At 37.2% G+C, this 14,382-nt stretch overlaps 1 protein-coding gene across 15 annotated transcripts in view; it reads right to left on the reverse strand.

Moving 5' to 3' along the window:
- LOC136831376 (uncharacterized) overlaps positions 1 to 14,382 on the reverse strand; it is a 1,849,518-nt gene that overhangs the window by 6,299 nt on the left and 1,828,837 nt on the right. For 13 of the 15 annotated variants that reach the window (XR_010850855.1, XR_010850856.1, XR_010850858.1 and 10 more), the window contains one exon: positions 9,954 to 10,049. Coding sequence is in view for 5 of the 15 variants with exons in the window: in XM_067091725.1 (XP_066947826.1) it covers positions 9,954 to 10,049 (96 nt within the window). In the remaining 10 variants the exon portion in view is untranslated. Of the gene's footprint in view, positions 1 to 2,552; positions 8,930 to 9,953; positions 10,050 to 14,382 lie in introns of those variants that run through there. The other 2 variants (XM_067091726.1, XM_067091722.1) reach the window with 1 other exon arrangement.

Raw genomic sequence — 14,382 nt, forward strand, 5'->3', positions numbered from 1 at the left:
ATGATTTATCTACTAGGCTACTCTTGAAATACTACTTCAGTTAAATGTCCAGTATTATAACCTGCATCCAGAACTCACATGCAACATTTTGATGTGCTCCATACAACCCTCTTTATCTAAAAAAGCACTACACTCCACTTAACAAGTTTCGCTTTCATCCAAGTGTCAGAGTAGCTGTATCCTAGGACAGCACCAGATGTGTGCGTCTTTCATGTTGGCAGTTCGTTACTACAGAACCAATATTTAACTATATTGGTAAGAGGAGATAAAAAATGTGTGTTAGTAGTAAGGATACAATACAAGTTTCTTAAATTGAAAATTGCCTTCAATTAAAAATGTGTAATTACTGAATGAAGAGCAACATAATTTTATGGCTTTTAAAATTTGATGGTATTTTAAAAAATATAATTTCACGCATGCATCCAATTAACTCGAAACACGGATTTTGCCAACTCAATTTTTTTTTTTACCGAGATTAACAATGTACATAAAGGAACGATTATGGAAGGCTATAAAATCCCTGACAGTACGACTACCCTTGTCTCTCACTCGCTAAAGATCCTAGAATATATAAAATTTAATTTTTTTAAGCAACTTTACAAAACATACGATATCGCACATTCAAATGGAACAAATGAATAAGGTCATTAACCTATTAAACTAGCCTCCACAGAATAGAATGAAGAATAAGAAAAATTAACGCAAGGGAAAGTCTCTGAAATATATCAAGTTCAAAGTAGCCGTATTTGTAATTGTGTTATTCCTGCATTGAGACTGTAGAGGAATAGCACGCACAAGAATTCCTCATTTCTCGCCCCGTTTTATGAAAGACAACCATTCATTCTGTGGAAGGCAGAAATAATGATTATTCAGTGCAACAGATAAATTTAAGCGTATGGATGAACACGATGGGACCTCTTTTCCTATGTCCCAAATTCGGGTAAGATCCTTCCATACACAACCGACAGCAGCATTATCACTGAACACTGACATGTCATTAAAAACGACCTTTCTCTACCAGGCTTGCATATTTCAAGCGATAGATAACTCTTAATATTAGTATATCCAGCGATAAGTTCATTTATAGAAAACTGTGCTGTTAATCGTTATGAAAATATTTACCCAAATGAGCTCATAACTAATTTTCATTAGTCCTGAAAATGCTAACTTTAAAACATTAGTTAATCGCAGAAACTTAAAAGTTGAGACGAGCCTATAAAACTATTGTATACCCGAGGTTGAAGAAATATTTGGGAATTAGATCTTGACAATAAAGCACTGTGCCTTTAGCTCCACCTACTTTTAGCGGTTGCCAAATATCACCCAACAAGTGATATATAAAATTTTAAAAGTGTAGATACTATTTTCAGCAAATAATCATCAATCAATTCCTTCATGCATAATACTGAATAGTATTTCATTACATTAGTATCACTGTACCCAAATAATTTTCATTATTTCGCAACTGAAAATAATTACCAAATTTGGTTTTCGCTTCGAAGCAAAGGCACCCATACGAACCTTGTAAAAAGCAAGCGTATATTGGTAAGCGCTAGTTATTCACCTTAAAATTTACAGTACTAGAGGCTGGTTACCGGTCTTTCCTATTACTAACTTGCGTATTATATAAATATTACTAGTTTTGGGGAGTGATGTGCAAATATAATTTACCCTTAGGTATGTTTTAATGCAGCTACCTTCGAACCTACCCCTCACAAATAGGAGCAATTACTTTTAAGAGCTATTGCAAGTACATTTTGAAGCACTTACCGCAACCCATAATATAAAACTTGAATGTAATATAACTATCACTATAACCAATGAGACTTGCCGAGATCATGATGCCTCAATACGGTTAAAATGTAAATGGAAACCCTGAACTTGAAAGCAACCGAAGTCTACAGGTCTCCTTAAAAATCTTAATGCACGGTGCCATTTATCAAAGCACTGAAATGAATAATGTTTTTTAAATGCGTGGAGCAAAAATAAATAAAAGTAGGGAATTAAAACACCACCTCATTACGTTAGACTAAAAAAAAATTCTACTCGCACCTCAATTACATACCAACCATACATAAAAATCCTTAACTAAGGACCCTTGGCTGCAGCATAGGATCTCTTTCACAATACACAATTAACTACACAACCCTCAATATGCTGATATGTGAGGAACAAGCAAAGGCTAATACCCTCACAGAGTAAATTCTTCTAGGACAAAAACGCCGATGACTTTCCTGGAACAGGTCCAGTTTATAGACAGTGAACTACGAAAATTGCATATCAATGCCAGTGACAGAAGGAATCTAACTGTAAGGAAATGTAAATTATTACAAATTATCCTGAGAACCAAGGAAAACTATTTTTGGTCCTGACCTGGCACTGAAATACATTAGAGGTGGTTACATTATAAAGGATTACCAAATAGAAAAAAAACGTTACAGGAGATGCGTTGACATTCTACGTTAAGTACCTGTTTAAAACCCAGCTCCTATCGTATTAATTATACTCCTATCGTATTATTATACTTCTAATAGATTTATAAACTTCTTCCCTTTTTATGTTTTAATTTAGGACAATTTTTTTTTCTATAACCCAATCAATGCTTAAGATATTTCTGATATAAAAACCTGCAAGGACGACACGACACCCGTCCAAACCGGACATAACATCTCGTTCCTCCGACTATTCCCCAAGAAGCTCAAATACGAGGCCCACCGCAAGGAAGCAAGAAGACAGGCGTTGATATCACAGTGCCTGAAGCTACATCGTCCTCATAGAAGTAAACCCAGGGGTGTGGCGGCGGTACCGTCAGCTGCACACGACTGCAGTGCACAAGTAAAGGGTCTGGTGGCGCGTTGCAGACCCGATACACAGTCACTCCAACGGGCACGGATTCACACCTTCAACTTGTGTGTCAGCGCGCATTTTAGGCGTTCCCTGTTGACTGCCACGCAGGTTAACCACCCAAAAGTTCACCAAATACTATTCAAATCCGCAAAATAACGCTGGGGAGAATTGAAAGAATACTTTTAAAATCAAGAGGTGTGGACGTCGAGAAACACTCAATATTCAGCATTCGCTCTCCTCGATACAGCCAGGTGAACAATTTAGAAAAAAAAAAAATAACTTGGTTCCAAAGTTCTTTTTTCCTTTAATTTGCAACAAGGGACGCAAGTGCCACTTTATCGGGTTGCCGTTTACACTTCACTGCGTTCATTTGCGGACCCAGGAATGTAAACAGCCTAAAATTCCATCTACTTTGGCAGAGGAGCCATAATTATCGTGCTCAGGCTGTTCAACTGGACGCAGTGGCTTTCAACTCCTCCCCCTGGGCGGAGCAAGGCGCAAGAGGCGGAGCTTGTCACTCAGCGGTGAATGATGAGGCTTAACAATGCTTTCATGTATACTACTACTACCAATATCCGAAAACCCCAGGTGAACAGACCAAAAATACGTCATTTCGAAAGCAAACTTAGGAATTGTGAGCAAAGTCCTAGGGGTACTCAGCCTATTCTAACTTCCAATATTCCACCTCCAACACGCCAGCTATTGCCATCTAGTGCCAAGGTCAAGAAACGTAGCTTTAGGCCCCAGCCAACAGGTGGCACCCTAACCATAGAGGCTACCCACCTTTCGCCGGGCCCCCACAATCAATAACACTACAAAGCTCCGTGAAGATTTTTGCTCATTATATATATCTCTCTCCACTCTTTCGTGATTACTGTGACCCCTTTTAAATGGGAAAAACAAAAGGTTATAAGAACAAAAAGATCTGTGACTGAAAATATTTTAAGTACCAACTGCAGCTCTCATTGAACCGAACAATCAGTGGCCCCCCCATTTCCAACAAACTAAAGCTGCTTATTCCAGTCAATATTGATTCATCATAATTTCGAACTAAAATACACAAAGAAAAAAATTAATTGGGGGAAAAACCTTACTGATTTCTGCGTTACGGACAGAACAAACGACATATAAAACTTTCCACTCTCATTCTTTTATATCGAACACTATATTGATAAATACCTTTGTATATTAGTGTACGATTGAAAATATTTTGGGAACCAATTTTTCTCATATGATGGTCAGGCTCCGTGAGAAATATTGCACCACTTTCTCCTTTTCACTATTGACTTTGGCTGAAAGAACTGATACCCCATAAATCTAACTTTGAAAAGATAATTCAAATACTTGAAACAGGCTGGATCCGAGATTGCATTGCTATCAGCTATGGTAAAATCTGTTGGCAAGGACACAGAGTCCTCTAAAATATACAAATTTCCCCATCATTTCCTTTCCACATCCGGTTACTCCATTTTTTCAAACTCTTACCTCCGTAATTCAAATATTCTTTTTTGTGGTATACTTATTCAAACCAATTTCATTCTCTACACTACCAAACCACTTAACTATTTTTTTGGCCAACAAATTAAATACTGACTACAAAACTATGACCAATTTTTTTAGAGGGTTCTGGGCTTTATCCAACTCGTTCTCGACAGACCTAGTAGCAGAACCAATATTTTTTAACTGATCAATTTACTTGCTTGGGAAGAACAATTTAAACAATTCTAATTTAAAGAATGAAAAACGACGCGTTACTTCCCTATTCAACACCAGCCGTAAAGTAGAGAGGCCTAATCAAAGCTGTCAGATTACGAAGGCAGACGCTGGACATGAAGTAGAAATAACATCGCATCCTACATTGTATAGCCAGGTACATAGTATTAATATATTTTCATCAACCAAATCCCACCCATCCATACTTTTTTTCCATACACCAGATTCCCCCTACACAGTTTCATTCCTGCAATATCAGCTACGCTTCTCAACACGTACAAGTACTTCCTCATGGGTGTGATCTTAGGCCAAATCAGATGTGTAACTGTGTAATATTACCTTTATTTCGACATTCTAAAGCTATCTGATATACTGAACATGTAAATATACAATTCAGCAATATTACAGCATTTCCTGAAAAATGTAAAATTCTCTTATGGTTTTTTATTCAATAAATCAGTGGTTATAAAATTATAACACTAGGTTATACATAACATACACACTATCCTTTACATACTCTGTTAACCTAAAATTTATTCCACTAATGAACTATCTGTGATAACTGCTTTCTCACACAAAAAAACCATCTACAAATTAGGTTTTGTGGGGATGAAAAACTGCTAGGATATGGTTATGTTAATGTTGTTCTCAGAAAATCTGCAAAAAAAAATTGTTGCAGCTACTACTAGTGTGGCTCCATCATGCTCTACTGCTCATGGTGTATGCAATATTTTGGTGGTTGCTTTATATTAAGCCTGTCACGTGCCAGCACAAGCCTTGCCCCAAAAATAGCCTGGAAATGACCAGTGCTTGGTTCAGTGACCAAAATTTCATGATTCATTCAAGGTGAAAGTATAGTAAGGTTGCTGGAAAGGTTCAGGGCGAATGATGTTAGACTCTACTGCCCAGGCAACACGGATGTTTGATGGCCCCCCTCCTCCACTTCTTTTAAACACTAACTCTCTCTCTCTGCAGCCTGTTTCCAGAAACTGGGTACTTTATTTCTGATTAACACCAGTAAGATCACATGTCACACAATGATGTTCAGTGGGTCTCTCATCTTTCCCTCTGCATTTCTCCATGCAGGATTTTCTTTGGCATTTGACCGTCACTTCTTTTTAAGTGGTTCGGATGTTTAAGTGGCTTAACATATCCAGCAGTCTTTTCCTATTCATGTGGGTCTAAATATTAACTCAATTTGCCCTATTCAGGAATTATACATTTTTTACTGACAGAAGTTCAAAGGGTTACCTACGGATATTCTAACGTGCAATTTCTGCCTGAATTTCTATGCACTGCAGGTCTTCATTTATGCCGTTTCTGTAAGATTTTCTGGGCTTTCCTGTTGGTCTTCACGCTACTACTTTCCCTAATGTACTACTGTTAACTACGAAACTCAACAGCACTCACTTCGTGTCATAACCATCTGTCTTTAAAAACACTTTTCCAGCCTCTTGGCAGCACAGCTAAGAAACTGCCAAAAAACTCAGGCATGAATCTCCATTATTCTAATTACACCTCTAATTTCTTGGTAAATGACAATGTCTCCACTGTGCATGGTAGTACAGGCTTTATGTACAGGTGTTAGATTTCTGCTTTTACTGAATGCTCTTACCAGTAATATGCCATTTCTTTCGACTTCCATCTAGGCTCTTGCTAGTTTTTACCTCAATACAAAGTTTCACAACCCAATATATCTCAATGGTAACAAGAGGTTTCACCTCTTCCCGGATCTGCTCTTCCACCAAATAGCCTCCTTATCTTTCCTCTATAACTAGGAATTGGAATACAAAATTTAGGTCAAAGGCCAAGCGCTCGGACCTATGAAGTCATTCAGCAATGAAAATGTTGAAACAATTGTTTGGAGGGAGTGGACAGTAAGATGCAGAAAGAGAATATGAGTGGAGGCATAGTAAAATGAATGAAAGGGGTCGCAGCTAGGGGTCAAAGGGACGCTGCAAAGAGCTTTAAATAATGACTACAGTGCACCGTATGAGGTATACTGACGGCACTACCCCGCTACAGGGTCTACATTGAGGGGTATTAACTGCAATCTATAAACAATCAAATACTGTTCTTGGTTCAGAATCCACTCTAAACTTGTACTCTTAATCTTTTGATTTCTGCAGCCATCAACTTTTGGAAGTTCTTCATACACGTAAAGGGAAGCATTGCTACGGTTGATAAACTTGACATTATTAATACTGATTTTTTCAGAATAAGTAACTAAATACAGTGGAAGAATCTGTCGTACCAAGTAAACTAGGTGTTTTGCAATGATATCCAAAGATTTTTATAAAATATCTTCTAGATAACTATAGCTGAGACATTGTCAAGTCAGATTTTTTGGGCTAAGGAACTTTTAAAAATGCTCAAAAGTAAAATTTCAACAAGGGATTTTTTGAGGAAACACTTTCCAAACTAAAAATTACGAATAGAGTTATTGATTAGCTAGTTATGTATGTACAAAGTATAACTTATCTGTATGATGAATGGGATTTAATTCATGTTACAGTACATTAAATCCAAGGTATTTTGTGTAGGCTAGTATAAATGGAAGTGATGTTAGCAAGATGTAACTGCTAAGTTAAAAAAAAAAACCATAGTTAATATGCAAGTTGTCCCTCTACAGACAAGGTCCTGAGGAGATACCATGTCAAATTTTCTCTAGTTTTGATGAAGAATTAATTATATATTACATCAATTGATAGCCTAACAGGAGCTATAGGCCCCTTGATGAGTTTGGTTCACCAGCATTCTCCAAATAAAAAGCAAATGCTGGAGCAAGGTCATAAGTTTCAAATGCTTATGTACTATCCTCCTTGTTTTATTGTGGAGGGAAGGGAGGGGGGGGCACCTATGCACACCAGCTCAGGACACTTAATGGCTACCATTCCTGCTGATTGGAAAGACCCTTAGGATACTCTATCACAGAGTAACAAATAATGATGTATGTTGCATGCTTCTTTTGAACCATCCAAAGAGCTTCTTTTGAACCATCCAAAGAAAGTACCAAAGACAAAGTCTTTGGAGACAGTGCCCGAGAAGCTTGTTAGTTAATATAAGCTGTATATGATCATGAGCTATCATGTCTGCTGGAGCTACATTAGTGGTAGTAGTAGTACTAATATAGTTATGAGGGTTTTCACTAATTCTGTATACAGGAGTTTGTAACAATTTCTCATTCCATGACATGTTTAGCTTAATGATGATGGTGTGACCTTTCCAACGTATCCATTAGTAAAATATAGTCCAGCCTCCTGGATCCTAATTCCACGGAAGTCTTCAGAAACAGCAATAGCTACCATCATGTTTTGTCTTTTTGCCACTAAACTTAATTTCGTTTCTAGTGTTGCACTTCTTATGCTTCCACTTTGGTTTAGCAAAGAACCAAATACTGACATTTCCTTTAAGAATAACATTTATGGAAATCTGTCAAACAATCACATATAAAATTAAAAACCAAAATATTTTTGTATTCATACAAAACCAATGGGCCTACAAACTCCATGTTCTGGAAATTAAGAAAACTTGACCGTCATGCATATGTAAAATACAAAGCTTTTGTTTCATTACTGACATCGTGCACAGTATATTTAAGTAAGATAGCCACTGTCAATCTATCTAAATGCACTTGGATACTGAATAGATTTTGTAAAACACATTAGAAGGCATATATGTGACTACACAAACTGTGCTGCTATTCAGTGGTGGCACTTCTCCATATGTAATTTTCATGTTACTCGGAATACAATTATGCATATCTAGTAAAACTACCCTACTGAAACCCAAAAACCGTGGGTTTCAAAAAAGTAAAGCATCTATCATCCACATTACGATGTATCAAATACTGAGATTTAAATGCAATATGGTCAACTAAATCACATGCTACAACCATCTCTGCGATCTAAAATACTTGAAACTTTTATGTCAACCAGGGAACACTTGTCAATGGAGATCTTTCAGGAATATACTAAGCAAAGTAATGCTCGCTTATGAAGTAACGAGCAAAAAATATCAGTTTCAATGCTTGTAATTTTCTACTTTAGCCAGCTACCATAACCTCCCCCCAGCACACACACACACACACACACACACACACACACACACACACACACACACACACACACACACACACACACACACACACACACACACACACACACACACACACACACACACACACCTTGGAACAAAGCAGAACCAATAGCACTTTAAAAAACAATCTGAATGAAAAACAAACGAGTGAATCCATGTGTTAAACACAAAATACAGAAAAGATCCACTTTCAAAAATTTGCTACTTAACATACAACCAATCTATCCAGCAGCTTTCTGTGGGCAACGAAGTCTCCTGAGTACACCTGAAACTAATCAGCATTTTTTTTTTTCAACAATTTTTAAGTAAAGAAATTACCCCAAAACACTCAACTAGGCCCCTTTTCTTTCAGAAAGTAATGAAATGTAATTGTTACAAGTCCTCACTTATGAAGTTTGAATAAATGAAGATATAAAATTCGATTGTCTTATTACAATATACCTGAACAAGATTGAATAAGGGTAGATACAAAATTCGAGTCTTATTACAGTATACCTGAACAGTCGCTAATACTAGTGTGAGGCAAACTCAATGTAAAAATGGGCAGCTACTATTGATTGACAATTAGCATTTAAAATATTATGCAATTCGGTTTAATCAATGCGGTCTGTATTATGTCATCCTAACAATTTTAATACTTCCTCCTGGATATTGTTCAATCCATCGTGTTACACAACCACTTAGAATTCATGACTTGGTCTTGAAATTCCATAATTTAAGGGGTTTCAAATAGCTTTCAAATAAGTGCCTATTAGCTTTTCACTTCAATGTCAATAAGCATACCAGTGAAAGACACGACTTACAAATTACTGGTCTCACTTTTACCATTTAAGCAAGCCTTATTCATTGGAGCGATGCTTCATTAATTTTTTATTAAATGAAAACAGCTCTTTTCGTTAACAACAACTGTCTATTCTGATCTAATTAATATCAAAATGGCGACAATTACATAGAAGCAAGAACTACCACAAGGTTTAGCAAAATAAGCCTCATCTACATTTCGCTGGTTGCCTAGAAACAGGCAAGTTCAGACCGTAATAGGACACTTGCTTTTGACAACATTCTTGAAACACTAAATATCTTCTAAAGTTAATGATACAGGACAAAGAAACCTTAATTGTTTTTTTCTGAATGTGGCTATTGATCCTTGGTTAAACAAAAAATTAAGGTGATGAAATACAGTAGTACCTCTTGTCTTCATACAACTCTTTCCCTTTTTATCTCTCAAGATATCACTAAATGCACAGATGTACTAATTATGAAAGGCTAACTTTGACTTAAATGAAAATACTCACTTGAAAATGAAGAAACTGAACAAGTATACAATAGGGCCTTCATTTTTGCATCTTGTCTTAGTTTTTGCATCTTGTCATCCCGAGTTGAAACGAAATCTGTAAAGAAAATTTACACCATTAGTACAATTCCATATTTAATTTTAGCTTTTATGTATTACTTCATAAATTAACTTTACTTTATCTTATCTTTTTATATCAGAGTTCCATGCTGTGCAAGCTGTCTTGTCGGCCGTTTTCATGGTATGTACACAAAACCAAAATATTAAAAGTTTACTAGATTCAGAAACTTAGTTTTTCTAACTGGATTATCAAACAAAATCACAAAGACGAATATAGGCTAAAATGATCTCCGAACTTTCAACCACGCGCAGGGCTACTCTGAAATGGGTGGCTACAATTGTTTATCAAACAGCACATCCGTTAGTAATCTAGCTATCTCGAGCATTTTTGCATTAATCCTACAATTAAATATTATAGGAGGGCAACAATCATTTGTTAAAAGACCTTGTTCAATTTTTAAAGCAGACTAGTAAAAAGCATCCAAAGTCTGGTTGTGCATTAATAATTTATAAACTAGCCTTTACGTGCCTTAATTTTTAAGCAGAAAGAACGCTAATGTACTGAAATACAGATGACTCACGAATTCAAGACTGATTTTGTATCAAGTTAAATACAAAGAACCATTGATGAATATTAAGGCAGAAATCGAGTGAAACGAAAGTTGGAAATGGTGCTGCAGAAAGAACATCCGTTTGTTTTAAAAGTAAAAAATTACCTAAGAGCAAATGAGTGGGGAAACATTCTCATGCATGTGCATATTTTTCCATGTGTGCTCTAGTCTTTTATCGTTTAATTCTTATTCCCTCTAAGGAAAGATGTAAAAATCAGACATTTTGAAAATATATATGTCAACAATTGTAAATTTCTGACCAGTTGAAACAGGCCATAAAACCACTGGATACTGTCAACACAAAATGCAATCGATACCCTCCGTAGGGTAAGCTGTAATCCATCACTGCAACTAATCCCACATGAGTAATGGCCTTGAATGGGATTCTAAAAACCAATGATAGTTACGTGACGAATCACCATAACAGTATTGTTCACTATCTGAAACTTTGGTGGATGAAAAATAACTCCAAGGAGATTTTTAAATTGTAATATGATTGCGGCAGCGCGTAAATATACATATATTCATACATACATAGCCATAAAAAACAGTATTGGGAGCTCTTGGTTCAAGATTACTTAATAGGAATAATGGAAAAGGTAATTTTGTTATGTAACATTCAAGGGGGTTAAACATGTAGAAACCTTAAGATGAGGTAGATGGAACTCCTTGAGAGAGAGAGAGAGAGAGAGAGAGAGAGAGAGAGAGAGAGAGTTACCTACTAGGAAAGTAAAATTTCGAATGAACACAGGCTCTGCAGCAATATACTGTAATTTAAATGTCAACGTCTATTGGAAAAATGGACCAAACCTACCAGCTTGTTCAAGCAAACGGAGAAAATACATTTAGCTAGAAGAGAAAACCAAGACCAACTGAACAAAGCTTGCATCCAGGAATCCTTAGAGCTGAGCGAGGGTAACATGAAATGTGATGTAGGCTACATGTTGAGGGGACCTGAGTGATACTGCACCCCTTTAGTTCATCAGACACTTCTACTGACTGGCCAAGTCCGCGGGGTGCATGGGAATGAATGTTCCAGAAGTAACGTCAGTAAAAGGGACCCTCGTAGAGGGGGGCTACCTTCGGTATACCTCACGTGGTGCACTGTAGGCATTACTGAAGGTTGTTTGCAGCGTCCCTTCGATCCCTAACTGCAACTTTTTGGCAGTTTACTTTACCTCAATTCCCACTTCCTTTCTTCGTTCTTGGTGGCCAACTGCTGTTCTTAGTGTAACTGCGGCCTTTTCCCCAGTCCCACCTATAGATCCTTCTACTGCATTTATATTTTGCTGTTCACCCACTCCAACTCCCTCGCCTTTTCACGATCTTAAGTGCTGAATGGCCGAAGATGCCCAGTTCCGGGCTCAACAGCTTAAATTTTATAAATCTAAACTTGGGAATACCTTCTCAACAGCGCAATATGCTCTCTTGGTGAACTAGAAAAGGAAATTTACAGCAAAAATTTTAAAAGGTTTAACAGGAGAAAACCCTCGCAGTTGCACACTATGCAACAATTGTTAGGAGACGGTGGAAAGTAAGATAGAAGAAAGAGAATATGAACAAAGGTACAGTAAAAGAAATGACGGGTTGCAGTTAGGGACAGAAAGAACTCTGCAAAGGACCTTAAGCAATGCCTACAGTACCTCACGCACTACCCTACTCTTCAGGTGAACAACCAGTAAAAATGCGGCATTATGAAAACGTTAAACAAAGCATCTATTGTCTGGCAAAGCAATATGGAAAATATCTCAAGTCTTGCGTTGCACAGTAATGGAAAGTCACAGCCTGCTTGACGTACTCACCTCAAAAACAAGCCTAATGCCACTGTTATTGAACAGAAGTTCTTATCTTTAAACAACAGTGAAGTGAAGGTAAAATCATGACAGCTCTGAGGACGATCAGGAAAGTTACGAAAACGAGCTACCGATTTCTATAATGGAACTTAGTATTCATTCACACAACTGTCACGTTGCCCAATTACCATCAGTAGTGTATCGAACTGAGAGCCTGCCACGCAGTGATTGATCTGTGACGAAATTGGAGTTACTCTGACTAGAAACACAAGACTAACATACATTATCTTCACAACTTCGTTGTCCGTGTAGTGCAGATTACTCTTCCCTACCAGAAGAAAAAATTTTTCCGAAAATAAGAGGATCAACATTTTAAAAGAATGTGGTTAAAAAACAGATGTGTTTGAACTGAAAAACTATTTTAAGAAAAACTATGCATTCGAGAAAGGGCATAAAAATTCAAATTTACGATGAACTCTTAATGGAAAAGACAGCTCATGCATTAGGAAAAATTTGGATTTATCACTAGACGACTGAATAATGTTTCATTTTAATAGTTAGCTATAAGAGCAATACTTCAGCAAAAGAAAAAATATGAAGCTTTCAGCTTTTCAGGTATATAAGGTGCCTCTAAATAGCTACACGGGCTTTCTGAGCCACCGCTCCAAAATGTCATTTCGCATGGGCAAGGATAATAACCATCATTCCTTACCAGGGTGCTCTGTATCCCTTAATTCTTTAGGGAATGCAACTGAAGCTCCGGTAATTTAATCACATCGCAGCTGCGTGGCAATGTGGAAAAACTGCTGAAAGTGTCAATGGGTGGAGCTGGGGTGACCATGCACTAAGGGGTGCATAAGTCAATTAATATTTCTACATGTCACTAAGTTTGTGTGAAAGTAGGGAAGCGCGCGCGAGCAGTCTACCCGAGAGTTGTACGCCAACAATGAACATCTTTTCTCTCATCTAGACATGATACAACCAACTTCGAAGTGACAATTGGTAAAAACACGTGGCTAGAAATCTTACACGTTTTACTTACATCTCCTCGAATATCAAAATGAAATTACAGAATTCATATACTTAATTCTGGTTTACACTTCTAATTTTAGGTGTTGGATACAATTTGCGTGTGATGTCCATTTTCTGTTGACAATACTAAATTACAAGATATACCTCCTCCCCAAACAGTTCCTGGGTAAGGTACGGGGCCTCAAAGTCGCTTTTTTAATATTTATAATAGAAATTAAGTCTTCCATAACTCAAGGGGGCGGCGACGTATTGATGTACGGTTTGAATTTTTTATTAGAACGGACCAAAATACTGGCCCATATATTACTAATACATGAAAACAAAACCTGCCAAAACTTAGGTGCATTGCCTGCATCCACTGAAAAACAATATCCATGCACGCAGCGCTTCATTACATTTGCTATTTCAATGAGTTTAAATTCCAACGTCAATTCATGTAGTTGTCCAGATCATAAATATATAATACTAAATACCTACTATATATATATATGTACAAAAAATGTTCTCTGGCATAAGCACAACAAAAAATTACCTGTATAAGGATTTCTTTTCCCTAACTGCCACATAACGATGATTAAGAAGACAGCAATCTCAACCACTTTGTCCTTTACGGAAGATTCAAATCAGGCTGAAAAATAGGCCTTGAAATACCAGACCAGCGCCTAAACCGAATCGCGAGTAATCTTACGTTACACAGGGATACAAGCTCGGATAACCATGCGGCGGGCCTTGCAACAGCTGTGCAACTCTTTATAAAGACACTGAGAAACCTAGTAAGGCAATTATGGGCCTTTACCGAACGCTCCAACTCAAACCCCGCCCCACAAAACAAGATTTCGTGACGATAACTTGATTATTTTCCCGCGAAAGAATTTGGGATCAATCAAACACTGACCCTTTATATTACGGTGGTCTCGAAAAAAGCTAGGTCTGG

Source organism: Macrobrachium rosenbergii, chromosome 48, assembly GCF_040412425.1.
Source record: "Macrobrachium rosenbergii isolate ZJJX-2024 chromosome 48, ASM4041242v1, whole genome shotgun sequence".
NCBI classification, from domain to species: Eukaryota; Metazoa; Arthropoda; class Malacostraca; order Decapoda; family Palaemonidae; genus Macrobrachium; species Macrobrachium rosenbergii.